The 19,111-nt window shown below is 38.8% G+C and overlaps 1 protein-coding gene across 5 annotated transcripts in view; it reads right to left on the bottom strand.

The window, feature by feature from the left end:
* Nucleotides 1–19,111, bottom strand: part of PHF3 (PHD finger protein 3) — a 50,745-nt gene that overhangs the window by 19,218 nt on the left and 12,416 nt on the right. The window contains exons 1-4 of one of the 5 annotated variants that reach the window (XM_048496434.1): nucleotides 18,559–18,693; nucleotides 10,991–11,061; nucleotides 10,572–10,724; nucleotides 7,071–8,853 (exon numbers count right to left, since the gene is read on the bottom strand). In XM_048496434.1, coding sequence (XP_048352391.1) covers nucleotides 7,071–8,853; nucleotides 10,572–10,704 — 1,916 coding nt within the window. In that variant the 5' untranslated portion in view covers nucleotides 10,705–10,724; nucleotides 10,991–11,061; nucleotides 18,559–18,693. Of the gene's footprint in view, nucleotides 1–116; nucleotides 1,466–7,070; nucleotides 8,854–10,571; nucleotides 10,725–10,990; nucleotides 11,062–18,558; nucleotides 18,828–19,111 lie in introns of those variants that run through there. The other 4 variants (XM_048496420.1, XM_048496443.1, XM_048496425.1 and 1 more) reach the window with 4 other exon arrangements.

Here is a 19,111-nt window from a genome sequence, read left to right on the forward strand (position 1 = left end):
CTTATTTTGATTTTTCCATCAGAAAGATCTAATAAACAAAATACCAGTGAAAGAGATATAGAAAATTCTGCTGCCTGTGGATAATATAACAGTCCTTCCACATCAGTTCACGTCACCTTGTGAAAAGTTTTTTTCTTCAGGTACATTTTAGAGGTTTTGATCATCTGTAAGCTCTGTTGTTGCTTGCTAGTAGACGAGAATAGTTTACCAACGGAGTTTCTGAGGCCATAAGGGGAAGGGTAGTATATAAATCCAATAAATAATATAGAAGTCTACTATCACTTTGTGTAAGTCTGCCACGGTTCTACTTCCAATGTTAACAAATGTAATTAGGTAAGGAACAGTGCTTTTTTTGCACACTACAAAATCCTCAATACCTGCCCTACTCACATCTCTCTAATCATAAGTCATATGTTTTTTGCTGTAGACTATCAAGTGATTTATAAGACCTGCTGTCCACTTGGGCTTGCAATACTTGTTTGGTCAGCATACCATATACAGCCTGGCATGCATTCCAAAAACCGCGATTCCAGTCAGAATTACGCATTTCACTGACAAAAAAGCCTGATTAAGTCCCATTAAGTGAAACGGCTGCAAACTGAAATCAAAATTACTTCACAAAGGCCAGCTTAATTATCTGGGTTACCTGCAAATATTGACATGTGATCTCACAGCTTCAAATGATCGAATATGTCTATTAATATCAATGGTCCATTCCAGAGCAAGAAACATCCCCTTGCAACTAAGTTACACATATAGAGTATTTTGGATGGTAATTTCAGACCTATTTATTCTTTATTCTAAAACCCCAGGATGCTCAAATGGAAAAATGGGTTCTTAATGTTAATATTTGTGATTTTACTTTAGAGATCTGACATAAATTAGAAATGTGATGCCTAGAAGGAGCAATACATATGAAATGAGAAAGTAGGTCCCTTATTCTTAAAAAAGGGGAGAATTAAAGCTAAGCACAACACTGGCAAATTATGATTTTACAGGGATGGAATGGTGTATGAAAAAGAATCCATGTATCCCTAAAGGAATTTCTTTCACAGAAAACTATGGAAAGTCTCAGTCTGTACTGAGCTTAATTAACAATACACAGAATGTTGTGCAGGCTGACATTTTACCCATGCTGCTTATGGGCTGTTCAGCTGAAATTAAGTATGTGTGGTAGGGGAAGGTGTCTACAGAAACCATCATTTCGGCATAACTGGTGATAAACCGTGTTTTTGAAGTCCTGAATATAGAAAAACTGATTGCCATGATCTTCCGTTAGGTGACAGTGGAGGAGATACTGATTAGCCAAAATGACTTCCAAAACTGCATCTACATTTAGAATCCATGGAAAAGACCACCTCAGTTTGCTTCTTAATCTACTGCTGTTTTCAGAGATTCCTTACCGTAGCAAGTAATGTATGAAACCACCTCAAGGTGGTCTCCCTCTAAAGCCGTGGTGGCGAACCTTTGGCACTCCAGATGTTATGAACTACAATTCCCATCAGCCAATTGGCCATGCTGGCAGGAGCAGATGGGAATTGTAGTCCATAACATCTGGAGTGCCAAAGGTTTGCCACCACTGCTCTAAAGCCTGCCACTGCTCCGGACAAATGCCTAAAAGGATAGTCACAGACTTAGCTTCTTAGGCCACTGAAGTGAGTTTTCACACATTCAAACAGAGATTAGACATTAAATCCTTACTTAAAGAAACCATCGCATGAATAGCGCTAATGTATAAGCCATTTTTATTAGGTAAACTTGGTTGAGTATTCCTATCAGGTATATGTTTTTCTTGTATACTCAATAAAGGATTTTGTTTCTGTATATACTCTCTGACTTGCTTGTTCCATCAGTAGACTAATGTGAGAAAATAAGAACTGCTGGTAATAAGCCCCCTCCCACTTTCCCTGTAGTAACATGTGCCCTAATTTGCTCTTCTGAAATCTGTTTGTGAATTAAGCTCTTTTTTTCAATGAGTAAAGTAATACAGCCAATGACAGTGGAACACAGCTATTCACTCATCAAAGGAAGGACAGTTGTGGGAGTCTTTAGAAGGGGATACTCATTTGGAAAGGACTGAAACCTGGAAAGGGTCAAACGATTCCTTTCTCATAGCTTTTATGGATTTGTGTGAGTGTAGGAGTAATTCAACATTCTGGCCCACTACCACTAAAAGATCAGGCTGCAGACTGCTTCACAGTATGATGTCCAAACTCATTAACCATGTTGTAAGGCTGGATGAGAAGATGCACCACTGCAAAAGAAAAACAAAATAAAATTGCTTAATATGTTAATCAGGAGGACTTAGCTTTATTAAGTCAACAAGATACCCTAAACATACCACTGTCTAGACTATCTTTTTCAAATAGGCACCAAAGCGAAAAGTGGACTAGCTAAAACACTTTGCTTAACAGGAGAAAACTCCTAGTTAACAAGTTTTTAAAAAGAAAACACCACTCATAATAATTTTATTGAGAAATACATATTACTTTACAATTGTTCTTACAAATGCAATCAAACCACTATTTATTGATTTAACATATTTATACCACACGACAGCACAATATATCCAGGGATTTAAACTTAAAATATATACATATGCAAAAGGTAGTCTTCATTTGTCTTCCCATTCTTCTATGCAAAGATCCTTTTATCTTCAAATAACGTGCAGGAACATGTATCAGTTAATAACTGATACCAGCTAATTATACCTGACTGCTATTACATTATATAGAAGTATGTAGTAACAGTTATCGCAAGTTAGGTATGTACTTCATAAAAAGAATGACATTTTAATTGGCCAAAATGTTTTAATGTAGTTTGCTAACTAGTACGTTTAAAAAATTACCATTGTTTCACACACACATACACACACACACACAGCAGGCCAGTTCCAGACACTAATAAAGCGCAACTATCAATGAGCAAAGTGAATGTAGATAACAATCTAAAGAAGATCTCTACCAGTTGAACACTCTGTTCACAAAGGAAGGAAATGAGGTACTTTTTTGGTTAGGTCAATCTCTGTACATATAATATGTAGATACAGCTATGTAGAGGAGCCTTGGACAGGCATAACTGTAAGGTACGTCCGTATTAACAATTAACATTTGAACTAGTCTGTGGGAAGAATAATTGTTTGGCCAAATGACTCAGTGTGGAAATGATTTGTGAGAAAATTCAAGATAAATACATTACTGTTGCATGTATTACTAAATAAATCTAATTTGTTTAGATTCTATTGCCATTTTAAAATACATAGACTTCTAGAATTTATTAGACTGGGCAAAGAAATCCATCTGGTGAAGTAAATGGTCTTAGAGTAATAGCAAAGCATTTTATGGAAATTCTATATGTGTGTGTACAAATCAGAGATTTTTTTTCCCACACAGCTATCTCTACAGTGTCACAGCTTACAAAAAACATTTTGATTACTGTAGAGAAAATTCAGGCATTACTTGTTGGCTTATTAATACCTCAGTAGTATTGACATGTGTAAGTAATGAGTTCCTGGTTAAATATAATAACAGGTCTGTAGTAATGAACCTACAGTTCTTTTGCATGTTGTACTTGGGAAAAATACAGGATACTACTGACAGAAATTATTTTGATTGCTCACACGATGAAGGCAAATATTTGCATATTTCAAAGACATCCAGCTTATAGTTTACACAAGTCCTCTCTGCCACATCCCAATAAATAGATGCCATTCCACTGCATTTGTTGGTGAGTTTTATAAGGCACCTGTTCTGATCATATCTCAGAAATCTGATAGCCTCACACTGTCTAACAATTACATATGTGCTTGTAAAACAGCAGTGTGTTCCCATTCATGTTTATCAAGTTAACACATGATTATCTATCTGCCAAAAAGCCTGGCTGTTGTGGGTTTTCCAGGCTGTGTGGTCAATGGTCCAGCAGTTTTTTGCTCCTAATGATTTGCCCTCATGTATGGCTGGTATCTTCAGAAACATGTCATGATAAGATGCATTTCTCTCTGTGGCTAGGAGCAAAAACTACCAGACCATGGCCACGCAGCCCGAAAAACCGGCAGCAGCCAACTGATTCCAGTCATGAAAGTTTTCTGAAAGGGTATTTGAATGTATCTGGGTAACACAGAACCGAAGCGGAAACAATGTTAAGAAGTCTCTAAATGCTTCAATTCACGTGTTAGATTTTTGAACTGAAAATGAAAGGAAAGGAAAGAATGAAGGCGGAGGGGGGGAAAAGGTGCTCAATTTCCAGAACAAAATTGCATCATCGCCTTGGATTTACATAAATACTAACAAAATGCATTTATGGTAATTTATTGAAAAAGGTCTTCTATAATGAACCTATTAAAATACTGATGTGGTTTTTAGTGAAGGACCGCACACTTAAAGCCAGCTATTCCTTTTCAAAATTTAAAACAATACACTCTAATGAATAATCAAAATAGTTCACAATAAGAATTACAATGGATAATTAAAATAATAGCTGTAAATATATTTCAAAGACACATATTCATCTATGGTGATTTCTCTTGAAGCATATATTTGCGGCAACTGGAAGATGTCTAGCCCACATGATATTTTAAAAATAGTAATTGCCTCTTCTTTGAGCAAAGTATGTATTTCTTTTAGAATAAAATTACAACCACCACCCATTGCTGTCTTAATGCATCCTTACTGCATGCATTCACACAACCACACATACACAATGTGGCAACACCAAAACTCTGGAACTCTCTTCCTCAGGAGATTAGTCAATCTCCCTCACACAGTTGTTGTTCGCCAGCAAATGAAGACATCTTTGTTTCATCTGGTATACTTCCAGTAATGTTTGTTTATATGTTTCTAACTGAACTGTATATTTTAATTGTTTAAAAGTTTGAATGTATTTGGTTGTCACCTTGTGGGCCATGACTGGGTGGAAAGGTAGTAGAATGTTCTAAAGAAATAAAAACACCAATTGTACAAAGCTTGCAGGTGCTCACAATGGGTACTTGTAGCTGGCAGGCCTACAGAGCTGGTGCGCCCCCCCCCCCCCCGGGCCTATTTTTAAACACCTGCTTACTTTTGCTATTTCAGTCCCCAAAACATGCACGTATTGAACTCTTATTAGTTGGGGAAGTCACTTTTTAAATTATATTTGTAATGCAAATATCATTTTTACATTACAGAATGCTTTCAACCTAGGAGCATCAAGGGCACACTACAATACATCATAATATATGGACATTATACTATTCTGTCTTCATAACTAGAAAAAATGGCTTTTTATCCATATTTTATTATTTAATGCATTTATAATCCCAGGGTTTGTCCGCAATAGAGAACTAAGGTGGCTTATATCATTCACTTCTCCATTTTATCCTCACCCTTCTTTTATTAATTAAAAAACTGGTTAAACAAGAAGCAAAGAGCAGGAATAAATGGACTGTTCTTGTAGTTGTGAGAAGCAAGCAGTAGGGTCCCACAGCACTGGTACTGGGGGCAGGGCTATTTAATTTGTTCATTAATGTAAAACTGCGGAACTGAATCGTAGTGGTCAAATTTGCAGAAAACACAGAAATATCCAGAATGGTAAAACAAAGGCCAACTGTGAAGAACCCTGAGAAGATCTCCACAAATTGGGCGAGCAGGTAACAATATAACAAATGCAATTCAATGTAGGTGAGCGTAAGGTGATACACACTGGAACAAAAATATCTCAACTTTATGTATATACTAATGGTGTCTGAACTTGCTGAGAACGAGAGGTAAAGAAACCTTGAGGTTGCCGGGGAAAGCTCGATGAAAGTGTCAACACAGTGTACCACAGCAGTGAAAAAGGCAAATCCTATACTGGAAATTAAGAAAGGGACTGAAAATATATGATAATGCCCCTGTACAGATTTACGGTGCAGCCTCATCTGGAATTCTGTGTGAACTTCTGCTCACTGTATCTCAAAAAGAACACTGCAGAGCTGGAAAAAACAAAACAGGGCAACCAAGATGATTAAGGAATTAAAGCACCATCCCTATGAGGAACGACTGAAGAGTCTGGGACTGAAATTTCAAAAAGATGACAAGAGGGGACACAATAAAGATTTGTAAAATCATGCATGGGGTGGAGAGAGCTGACACAGAGAACTTTTTCTCCCTCTCCTCCAAATACTAGAACCTGAGCGTATCCAGTCATGCTGATAAACAGTAGATTCAGGGTGGGCAAAAGAAAAAACTTCCTTGCACAGAGAGTGATTAAAACGTGGAATTTAGTACCAGAGCATGTAGACACAGTCAGCTTTGGAAGGCAATTAGACAGATTCATGGAGGACTGGTCTATTGGAGGCTATTAGCCCGGGTGACTAAAGAGAACCTCCTGGTTCAGAGGCGGTAAACCTCTGATTATCAGTGCCAAAAGGCAACATCTGGGGAAGGCCTCAGCCTCTGTGCTGGACTGGATGGACCACTGGTCTGATCCAGCAAGGCTCTTCTTATCTATTAAGATTGTAATACTTTTTAAACATTGAAATCTTATGTAAACTTCCAACTAGACTGTTGGGTTTTTTTAATGCCAGTTTGTTCAGCCACGTATCACAGGAAAAGTTACAGACTTCCAGAAATGGCTACAGTCACAACCTAAAAAAGCTTTTACACACATGTAAGACAACCACTCTCACAGCTGGGCCTATCTCCAGCTGATGCCACTGAGGCTCCCACACCTGCCAGCCATTAACTGGCCATTGCCTTCAGGTGCCTGCTGGAAGAGTGCCAGAAGGAAAAAACTTGTTCCGGCTTTTAGGCTGTAATCTGAAACACCCTAACTGAGAAATAAATATCACAGAATTCAACTAATTTCAAACAAATATGGATGGAATCCAGCTATTACTTTTGACTGCAGCCCACCACCAATTCCTTCACTCAAATTATTTTTTCTCCAGAAAGCATGGCTAAAGGAATTTTGATGTCCACCACTTTTGGATGGTCTGGAAATGCCTTTGTGTTTATCTGAAAAAGATAGTCTAGTATCTAGACACTAGCACACGAGTAGCGAACATGCGATCAGACAGAAATGGTTTAATGCAAGACAGATATCTACCCACACACCTGTTGCCATGTGGCTTTTTGCAAAACCCACACTGCTTACTAGGTACCCAAAGAGATTTGCTTTCGCTGGAAGGCTGGTGATCTGAGCTCTCTCGTTTTACAGTAGAAATATTATCTGGAATGAACAGAGGCGGCTCATCGACAGAAAGGCTTTTGCTGCTTCTTCTCTGCCGAGGCTGGAGGCTTTTTTCTAACTTTCTGAGTTTGAATTTTTCTTTTTCGTCTTCTCTCAAATGATCCATAGGCACTCCCATGGACTCTTTCTTCACTCCTCCCCCCGCTTCTTCTTTAACACAATTATTTGCTTTCAAAAATGGATGTTTCTGTAACTGTTTCTGGTTGTGTGGCAACTGCCCTTGCCTGGAATGAACAGACCCAGACACTAATGACGGGGCTTCTTTTGAACCAGCTTGACGGCTTACGGGTTTGTTGTCAGTTGCTCTTTCAGTAGATGTTTTCCGTACTTGTATTGGGATTTGGGGCCTCGGAACACTTTTCCCAGCGGGCTGTTTCTTTAGAGCCATTCCAGAGTCACAGCTCTGGACCTTCAGATCCTTATTTTCGTGTTTTTTCTTAACTTTTGCTGGCTTGTGAAAATGCTGCAGATTCCCCTGCTCTTCTGCATTACGTTTCAGACTTACTGAAGACTGACTGGGATGCACTTCTCGGTTTATGGAAGCTGGCTTTTTCTGGACAGCTACAGTTTTATTTTGTTTGCCCTTGGCATGTTTGGACTTCACGTTTTTAATACACTTTGATGAAGCGCTAGTGGGCTTATCTTCCTGCACCCCGGTGGTCTCATGCTCTTTCATCTTTTCTCGGTCATTCTGCTGTTGTACAACTTGTACTGGAATGTCTTGAACAACACCTTCTAACACATTAGTTACTGATTTGGCAGAAACAGCATCAGGACTTTTGGAATCAGTCGGATCTACCTCCATGCTATCTACAGGATCATTTTTCATCTTATCTTTTTCAGAGCCATCTGATGGCTCTTGTTTGTCTTCTTCTGGTGAGCTAATTTGATGAGCTGCCTCCACACTAGCTTGCAAGCCTGAGCTACAGTCAGATTTTCCATCCATAGTGCTGGATTGTACTGCAAGGGTTTCCTCAGTCCCACTTGCATTCTCACAACCTGGTGTAATATGTGGAGTTTCGGGAATTCCAGTTGTGTTGCTTTCACTGTCCATTACAGAATTGTTCAGTTCTTCCTCAGGTTTATGATCTGTTTTTTCTTCTGTGGTAACTTCAGAAGTGATTTCATTAGCCACAGTTTCATTCCTTTCCTTCTGAGTTGGATTATTTTGTATTTGATTAGTCTCTGCGTGGGAAGACGCTGCCATCCCTGGTTCGACACTACCACGTTCACTTCCGGCAACAACCTCAGCCTGGCTTCCTGGTTCTTTAGTTAAACTACTTCCTGGAAAGTAAGAAGAATTGTCTTGTCCATGAGATGCTTCAAGTATTTTTGCTTGATTGGGAATTTTATGTTCACTGTCCAGTTTCACTTCTTCTGACTTTGGGCAACATGTAGCCCATTCTGAATTGACTGATGCAGATGATACTTCTGTTGCCTCCTCTTCCTGGCAAGGTTCCTTATTAGGTTGCCCAATCTCTTTTGGATGCTCTGGTGGGCTGCTATCTTCTGGCCGGATCAGCCCTTTGTCCTGCTGTTTCAGCCCAGCCTTTTGGGCAGCTCCAGGCTTTACAGCTGGCTTCTTAGCAGATAGTAAAGCAGGAGAGCGCTTGGCTAGCGTACTCTGCCGCAGACTTCGTGCAGGCTCTAGTGAAAGAAAAATGAAACGTCTACAATTAATCCATCCTCAGAAAAACAGACCACACTCCAATGAACTTACTCCAATAATAGAAGTTTGACAACAAAAATGTGATAGGTAACAATATAATAATCACATGTGCTCATGTTAAAATAAATTGTGATAATGCTCATAAAAAATACTAACCATCATGGCATCCAAATACAAACTGAGCTTTGCTTGCCAAATAAAAATTTCTCAGCTTTCCACACTCCCACCGTAAGTCCGTAAAACTGCAGTTCAGGGGATACCCAAGAACAGAGCTGCGTGCAATGTGAGGTCAGGACTAGAAGGCGGGAACTGGAAAAGATCTACCCACTCGCAACAGCACGAGGGCCTTTTCGCCACTGGAAAAAGAGCACTGGATGTAACCCCATATTTTGCTTTCTAAGATTTCAACACTGAAGAAAGATGCAACCTTCAGACTCTCATCTTATAATCTTTATCTTATGGTACTGTGAAAAAATAACTTGGTTTCACTGTTTTTAAAAGTCTCCTACCATAAAAAGTCTCCTACCATACTGTTTTTAAAAGTCTCCTATCATAAATTACAGATATTTCCAAAACACCATAGCTCATCATATACATCTTGAGTTAGTGGCAATAGCACTACCCTGTTTCCCTGAAAATAAGACCTACCCCGAAAATAAGCCCTAGTATGATGTTTCGGGATTTTGGGAGGATGCTTGAAATATAAGCCCTACTCTAAGAATAAGTCCTAGTTACAGATTTCCAGCGCAGCTGATCTGGTCACATTGGGGGGGGGGGATCACGGATAAAAATAAGACATCCCCTGAAAATAAGCCCTAACACATCTTTTGGAGCAAAAATTAATATAAGACCCTGTCTTATTTTCGGGGAAACACAGATATACTGTCTTTTCTTAAATATTAGCAACTTGCAGTTAAACAAAAAAAGCATTATTTATAATTCCCTCAACATAACTGATGCTCTTTGAAATACTGACAAACGCTGGAGTTCTGTGATTGGCTATGTGTGTGTGAGTCTCACTGACATCAACGCTTATGCATTGTTAACTAGACACAGAACTGCACCCAAATATTTTTTAAAAATCAAACGAAGATTCCATACACCACTGGTTTTCAAACTGTGAGTCAGGACCCAAAAATGGATTGCAACTTGTTCCGAAAGGCCAGGAGAGAGAAACAAGATTTGCTGTAAGAGAAAACTTTGGGAGGCTCAATGGCAACTGTGGGGTTGCCGCTACACAGCTTATTTCACAGTCATTTTATTCAATATCTTATTGTTCAGTAATGCTGTACATTAATAAATACTGAATATAAAAATAAAACATAAACTTGTGCAGTATTAATTGATGTGAGAGCCTACCATTTTATGTTGGTAACGATAAAAGTTTACTGTTATTCTGAAACTGAAGAGTAACTGAAATTTGTAGAAGTGATCCTTGTTCAAAACGATTCAGAATCACTGCCTTACAAACATTAATAGTTTCCCCATACCTCTTTAAATCATGTTCGGTCCAACCATTTCAAACAAAATTTCAGAGGTATTCAAAGCAATCAAGGAAAAAAATAATGTTGGACACATAAATATGTTTAGACATTTGTTTTTGCTTGATTACTGAATAGCAGGCAATTCAGACACATGTTAAATGAACTAAAATAAATTACTGTCTACTAATATGAATTTCATCAGAATAAATTACCTTGTGCCATTAAACGTGGTGATTTTCTAGGTGATCTGACTGAAGTTCCATCCATTTGGTCCCTCAAATTCTTGTTAGATGAAAAATCGCCTTCATCAATGGAACTACGGGCAGTTTCTTTAACTCCATCCATAAGATCATCAAGTCCAACAACTAAAACAAACAAACAGAGAAGTCCTAAACCTTAAAAACCTGTATTATGGCTATAAGGCCACAAAAACAGCTGGGAGACTTACAGACTAAGTTTTTGAAAAAAGAGGGATAATGAGGAAAAAATAGGATCAAAAGCATGATTAGGAAGCATGGCATACACATTTCCCATACACACTTTCCACAGGGTAGGCAACATAAGCTGTTATTCAGAGCAGTATATTTCTTATACAGGGTCCTTGTCAAAAAGTCACTTTTAATGGACTCACATTTTATTGATTTGCCACAGGAAGTTCTCAGTCCTTAAAAGATCAGCTGTCCCCTCACTGTCCCTTCCCACCTAAGAGAAAGAGAATTTTACAATGGAAAGAGCTGATCCAAAAGTGACAAACTTCTTTACCTAATTTTTTTTAGTAGACTAGTTTCAGATTTTATATGCAGAACAAGAGAGTCAGTCTGCAGATCTACCTTCATAACTATTAGATTATTCACCAGCTACACCTACAGATTCTGAAAATCACAGCCTAAGGTGCAAATCTATATACACTTACCTGGGAGAATGTGGTGGATCCAGACTAAAATTTCTGCTTTCACAGAATATCCTGCCTTCCGCCCCCACTGAGACTCACTGATCTCCCCAAAATACTGCTCCTGGGGCCCCTCACAAATAGCAGAAAAGGCAAATTGGGGGCCTGAAGCAGAAAAGGGAATTGGTGGAAGATCCTACTCCTTACATTAGTGGCAAATTTGATCTGGATCCAACCCTATGTTTCAGTGAACTCAGCAGGATTTAGTTCCAAGTAAAAGTGCACACGACTGGACTCTACCTGCCTCCCTCTAGCCTTCACCAAGGACAACTTCGAACATGAAATACATGCATCAGGACTGCACAACCTAACATCTACTAAGTCATGTTCTGTGATCTGACAAGAACTTTGTAATTTCCCTCTTTTTGAAGTTCCAAGAAGGCAGTAAAAATGGAAGCTTCATCAAACCCTGATGGACTACCATATATAGCTAATAGTCTGTGTGCAGGGGTGAATTAAAAAGGCTTGCATCTAGCCAACCTCCAGTGGGTGGCAGTGGAAGACAGATTTTTCTGTCCCCCTCCCTCCAAAACGTGCTCGCTACCTTTCAATACTCAGAAAGATTTTCCTTTGAGTCACTACACTACATAGACACACGAGTCAAGGAGCTACAGGAATAAGGGGTAAAAATTCTCCTTTTATTTCTTCCATGAGAGATTTGGGGTTTTTTGCCAGGAAAGGATGTGATTTGGCCATCTTCTCCCTCTTAACTATGGGCCTTCTGACCTGCCTGTCTTTTCTTAAAGGCAAGGCAACACGGTACCCATTGCCAACAATTTTCTCACATAGAACACAAAATGATGTCATAAAAATCAGGCTATGATAGGATTACGAAAATAACCACTCTTTAAAGTACAATAATTACTTTGAAGAATAAAGCCAGTATAGTTCCACAAATTCAAGCAGCCCATTTCATAGAATCATAGAGTTGGAAGATACCCCAATGGCAATCAAGTCCAACCCCCTGAAATGCAGGAACACATAATCTAAGCACTCCTGACAGATGGCCATCCAGCCTCTGTTTAAAAACCTCCAAAGGAGACTCCACCACACTTTGAGGTAGGCATTCCACTATTGAACAGCCCTTACTGTCAGGAAGTTTTTCCTGTTGTTTAGGTGGAATCTCTTTTCCTTCACCTTGAACCCATTACTCCTGGTCCTAGTCTCTGGAGCAGCAGAAAACAGGCTTGCTCCCTCACCAACATGACATCCCTTCAAATATCTAAACATGGCTATCATGTCACCTCTTAACCTTCTCTTCACCAAACATACCCAGCTCCCTAAGTCTCTCTTCATAGGGCATGGATTCCAGATCTTTCACCCTAACCCTCCTCTGGACCCATTCCAGCTTGTCAATATCCTACCTGAATTGTGGTGCCCAGAACTGCACACAATATTCCAGGTGAAGTCTAACCAATGCAGAATGGAGAGGTACAATTACATCCCTCGATTTAGACACTATACTCCTATTGATACAGCCCAGAATCGAATTTAATTTGTTCTCTTTTCATTCTGGGAATCATTTCCATCCTATAATACTATTTCTAAGACATCAAAATCCACATGACAGAAGCCAGGTAATGTAAAATAAACAAATACACACACACCCCAGCACACAATTAAAGGAATGACTGACACGGCACTTACTAAAGGATGACACTATTAATCAGAACATACTCAATTAGAGAATTTCAATTCTAATTCATCCCCACTGCATCTTCTGTATAAAACACAATTCTTTAAAAAGCATTCACAAGGTCTGTTCACTTTAACATCTTCTTCTTTATATTAAATTTGACAATTTCATTTAAGAATATTAAAAATGAGTATTTTCATAGCATACAATATTTTGCTTGTAAAGCTTCTCTCCTTGACTCATTAGTGCTTCTTTATACGCTATATAACCTTCAGAAAAAAAATATAGAGTCAATTCCTTTTACACATTTGTGTGGGGCAGAAACGTTTAAATGCAGGTTTCTGAAAAGGAACGTTTCTTGGGTGACTAAGTGCTTCGACACAAGCAACTAACAAAAACTGTTGAGTGGCACAGACATTTATGTTTGCAGATGGGGGGATTGATAATTTTCTGCACTGGGTGAATAAAGGTTAATACCTGAATCTATTTAACATCTATTTAAAAAATAATTGGGAGCCACTTCAAGTCCTTTCCAGGAGAAAGATGGGATAAAACCAGAATAAATATAAGAGTTTTGTATTGTAACTATGAATTGTGTAATTCTCCATTTTCTTAATAATGCTGTCATTAGCATGAAAAAAATACACTTGTAAGAGTGCTACCATTTATAACCTGACAGTTTCCTAATACCTGTCCTTGGCCCTCCAGTACACAAACCCAGGAACTAGACCATGCATTAAACCAAAACGCCAACCTCTATCCCCGTATATACTGGAAATACTATTCCAGACCTAATAACATAAGTTACAACGCTCTAATTTCAAGGTACTACAGTGCTAAATCTACCATATATACTCATGTATAAGTCGACCCGAATATAAGTCGAGGTACCTAATTTTACCACAAAAAACTGGGAAAACTTACTGACTCCAGTATAAGTCTAGGGTGGGAAATGCAGCAGCTACTGGTAAATTTCAAAAATAAAAATAGATACCAATAAAATTACACTAATTGAGGCATCAGTAGGTTAAATGTTTTTGAATATTTATTTCAAAGAAAAACAGTAAACTAGCTCTGTAAGTAGAAAAGAGGGTCAAGAAGAACAATACGGTATCAACAATAACTTTAAAAGTACAAAAACCTTAGCTCAATCAGCAACCAAGCCAAAACACAAGAGTTAAAATCCTTCAAAACTGGATTCCTCCTCCTCATCTGTATGTCCAAATGTAACCCATCTTAGATTTTAAGAGGAATATTATCAGAAAAGGAAAAGGAGTTCAAGTCATTGACAGTGATCCCACCTTGTGTCCCTTAACATTCACCAGACTTACAACAAAAGAAACTTTAAATCTGTTTTCTGTTTCATAAACAATAGTGTGCAGTATAACTGATTTATGGCAAACCAATACAGAAACAATAATCAACATATAATAGTTCTAGCCTGCTATGCAAAACAGACTAGCAGGGTCTCAGTCCTTTACAGTTATCTCTAGCTGTGTCTGTGGCACTGTTGATGTAGCTATAGACCCCTTAACAATTCTGAGGAAATGCAGCCTTTTCTTCCTTATATGGAAAATCTGAGCTCTTTAGCTCCCCCTAATGGACCCTGGGTTACACAAACAGGGCTTCAGCTATAGCACATACAATTGTATATAAATACCATTTATACTTGAGTATAAGACCCAAATATAAGAGGGGGGCTTTTTCAGCATTAAAAAATGTGCTGAAAAAGTTGACTTATACACGAGTATATATGGTAATTGTGTGGCTAACAAGACCTTGATATCGTCAAGTCTCTTGAGTTAAAAATAAAAAAACCCTATCCTATCCTGGCACAAATATTTGACCATTACAAGACCTGCCATAGAAGTGCCTGAGCTCCATAGGAGTATCTGCAATGAGGACATTTGCCCCGGGGTGGCCCCCGTTGTGTCACATGGGGGCGGGAAATCACCCCCCACACTTCTAGAAAGGAGGAGGGTGTGGCTGGGCCTGGGCGCGACATGCGCACGCCACCAGAGACAAAGTCTGCGCTTGTCAGCCAGCCTGGTGGACCTTGGGCATGCTCTCTGTCTCTCTGGAGAGAAGGTCCACAGCCAACGAGGCTGGCTGACATTGCACCAAGACCCAGCCACATCCCTCCTCCTTCCCCCCTGGCCCCGCCAGACCCAGTTTCCAGCTAAATAAGTGTGTAACCCCAAATCACATACAGCAAGCAAATCAAGAAAAAATCATCCTAAGGTGCTAAAGCAGGCTGGCACCCAGTAAATTCCACAGAATTGAGAAGACAAGGTTTGGTCATTACAATCATGAAAGACAATTATAGAACAAACTGGACATGGCCCACCCACCCTAGCGGAGGAAGGGGGAGGGAGGGGTGCCATGCAAGGGGAGGGGAGGGAGGGGAGGGAGGGAGGGGTGGCATGAAAGGGAGGGGAGGGAGGGGAAGGGGCCCCAGCATCTGGACATGACCCACCCTCCCTAGCGGAGAGAGAGGGAGGGGTGGCATGCAAGGGGAGGGAGGGGGAAAATAGGTGGGACAGAAAATTCGGAGTCTGCCCTGGGCTCCATTTTCCATAGCTACGCCACTGTTGAGCATATTCCTCCCCTTAAGTTCAGAAACTTCAGTTCCAAAAAAAAAAAATCCCGGAGTTTATACTCATCAAATGAACTGACAAACTGTGGCTTGCTTGCTTGCTTACCTACAAGTCAAACAAAAAGCTTAATCCTGATTTGTAGGCAAAGCAAAAAAAACCTTTGTCATTCTACCCACTTTGGATGTTAATAGAAACAGGAGTTTAAAAAAAAAACCCAGGGAGTTTAATATAAAGCAGCATGCAACCTAAAACTTCTGAAATTTATTCTCATTACAAAGCAACCATGGTTTATTCATTATATTGGAACTGAGCCTTAATTCTAATTGGAGAAATAAACACTGAATTAATTTACTAGGGTGGAGTGGGGTTTAAATAATAATAATAATGTTTAAAATAAATTAACTTCATTTACAGATGCCAACCAATGCAGCTCAATCTTTTTCTCAGAAACAAATTCCGTGACTATCAATCTTAGTTAAGTATGTTAAAAACCGCATTCTTAATGTTATGATAATGGTGGATTGTTGAAGAGTTCAACACTCTTACAATTACTACTATCCAATTGTACTGCTATTTCTAAGAGAGGTTTAGTTTTTTGAGCTTTCTGTTGAAATACACAGGTTTTTTTCAACATTATAACAATACTTACTGGCCAAATCCAAAAAGCTACTTATGATGTACCTGAACCCTTGGCTGTGTCTAATGAGATTTCTTTTACCTTTTCAAATACCTGTCACAAATTGCCTTCTAGACTTTCCTCTTTCCAAAAGAGATTTTTGCCAGCAGGCAAAAGCAGGCCACTTTTTTGAGAAACTCAAGGCCAAACCTTGGAAATACAGAAGAACTGTTATGATTATTTGCATTTAGGTTATGTGCCTAAGCTCAGATAATAAATCTATCTGAATTAATAACCAATTGACACAACTTTTGTAGAGATGTGACTAATCATCAATCGGCCCCCTCGCAGCCATTGTTAACAGCCGAAAGAAATTAGAATCCATTTATATAGATATTTCTTTTCAGAAATACTTGTAAGACATGTTCACAGTACTCATTTTTTTTAAAGCCTTTTCTTTACGTCTCCAATGTTCTTTTACATTAGCAGTATATTAACTGTTGTAGAACCAACACTGCATTGATATTCTAAATCTCCACAATAGCTGCTCTAGAAATTTGGAACTTGAGTTATTCCATGAGTATATGCAAGTAAGTTGCTCCATAAGTATATATAGAGGCCATTCAGTATTTCAGTAGAATGGTACCCAAATCATGAAAATTGTTATTTTATTTCTTGAAATAAAGTAGTCCAACCCACACTTCGGAACATCAGAATATATCATAATTTAAATAGAACTGGGCAACAACATGTTCTGTCACATGTAGTACTGACAAAAGTTCACCTTATTTGTAATCTGTTCTGCTTTGCAATTACAAGCACCACCAAAAAGTCCCTCCTATTCTTTTTGTAGCAATAATGAAGAGGGGTTCAGGGCAGTACCATTAACATAGGAAGGGCAGAACATTAGGGACAAACAGTAGTTAGAAACATGGGGAAAATCATTAAACTATTTCCAAAAAAGGTCACTATCTAAAATGTCCAAGGACCACTAGATCAGGGTTTTTTCAAACTGGGTACGGAGTCCTTTGTAAGGATAAAGGCTGAGTGTTTCTCATATGTCCAGATAACATGAAAATGAAGGACTCTTTGTTTTCTATAAAGGGCCTTAGGGGAAGGAGATGTAATTGCCTCCTGTCCCTTTCAAACACTAGGGAGTCAAAAGGCTGCTGCTCTCCAGGATCACTCCTCTTCCATACTCAGAAAATGTGCTGATTGGTTGCTGGGAACTAACAGCTAAACAGGAAATCTAACTGCTCGAACAGCACTAAGAAGGTACAGTCCTAGTATGTGAGAGTATAAAACTGAAGTGGTTTTTAGTCTCTTTTACAATGCAAAGTATTTTAGAATACAGAGAGGAGGATGCCACTCTATATCCATCGAAAACAGTCAATGTCACTTTCCAACTGAACATAAGAAGTTCAATTTTGCTTATTTCTATAAGCAGTTCTTTGAATGTTTCTCCAAGCCTATTCCACCCATATTCAATGGGCCACTACCTCAAAGTTATTAACCTAGAAGAAAGGGGGGGATTACTACCTCTGCTACAAAATCCATTCCAGTCAAGAGCTAAGATATCTCAGAAGTTGGGTCAGAACATTTCAAGTGGTGTTCCTGTATCCTCCCTGAGAAACACCCTGCAGGCTGTATACAGGCAATAAAATATTAATTTTATTGTAGCTAGGCAAGAATCTCAGGATATAGCAGGACAGAAGTGTCTAGAGGGCACACATGGATTGCTGCATACCATTCGAAAAAGGGCTGTCCAGTAGCTGGTGTGACCCACTTAAATGAGGAGGGGAAGGCCTGAGAAACCATGAGAAGTTGTTGATCAAGAAAATGGTTCTCATTTTGCTAAAACTTGAGAACCAAGAATACAGACTACAGACAATATATTAAGAACACTAAAGAATGCTGCAATGTTACATTAAAATTATTTAACATAGCAGATACATGGAACAAGAGAATCATTTTTGCAGCACTATCACTCAAAAGCAAGCAAAAGAAAATTCCTGCACTCTGACACAATTCACCATACCAAAACTATCTTGAGAGATGCTTGCTCCATCTCTTCAAAATCTCTCAACTGTCAAATGTGAAGGAATGTATGCTGAAACTGAAGCAGCCTAAAGCTGCTGGTTATATTTACTCATGAGAGGCATAACACTATACACAAACTAAGTCACCATATTGGTAAAACAAATACTAACAAACTGGAAATCACTCTAATCACACCTGTTCACATCCCAGATATCACGGCTATTTCAGAAGAAGCAAGGGACAGCTAGCCTTACGCTCAAAGCCATGAAACAGAACAAAAAAGAGAGCCAATTTTTCAGGGGACAGCTCTAGATACTGCTGCTCTATTTAAAAGTGTAGTCTTAAAAATATTAAGAGTTACCTGTTGAACAAGGCATCTGGAAATTGGGATCAGTGCTATCCAAAACAGGCAAACAGAACTGAGCACTTGCAGATCCTAGCATAGGGTCCTTATCACTGAGCATGTTCTTCAGCGAATCCTCTAAGACATTCTGACTTGTACTAAAATCCTCACAGACTTCATTCTCCAGGGTGGATCCTAGAAATAGGGCATCATCTAAGTGTTCAGTAGGAATTAAATGGTTAAATGTATCAACTATATCCATGAAGACTCCTGTGTGTCTTTAATCCCTATAGAAAGACAAGAAAAATACCATAAGAAAAATAAAACTATGAATTGTAAATTAGCTAAGAAATTAACAAATTTGATTTGGCTTACTACTAATTTCTAAGCAATTTGGCCTTTTATTTTGTGTTTCAATCACAGAAAACTTGGTTATTTAGTTTTAGGTTTTGTGCACTTCATGTAAAAGCCCATCTACCTTTTTTTGGCAGCAATCATAGATCTTTGAACCCCAGTTACAGTTTTTCCCTCTCAAAACTACAAGGCAATATTTACAAGGGATAATTGGAAG

Source organism: Sphaerodactylus townsendi, linkage group LG01, assembly GCF_021028975.2.
Source record: "Sphaerodactylus townsendi isolate TG3544 linkage group LG01, MPM_Stown_v2.3, whole genome shotgun sequence".
Taxonomy (NCBI): domain Eukaryota; kingdom Metazoa; phylum Chordata; class Lepidosauria; order Squamata; family Sphaerodactylidae; genus Sphaerodactylus; species Sphaerodactylus townsendi.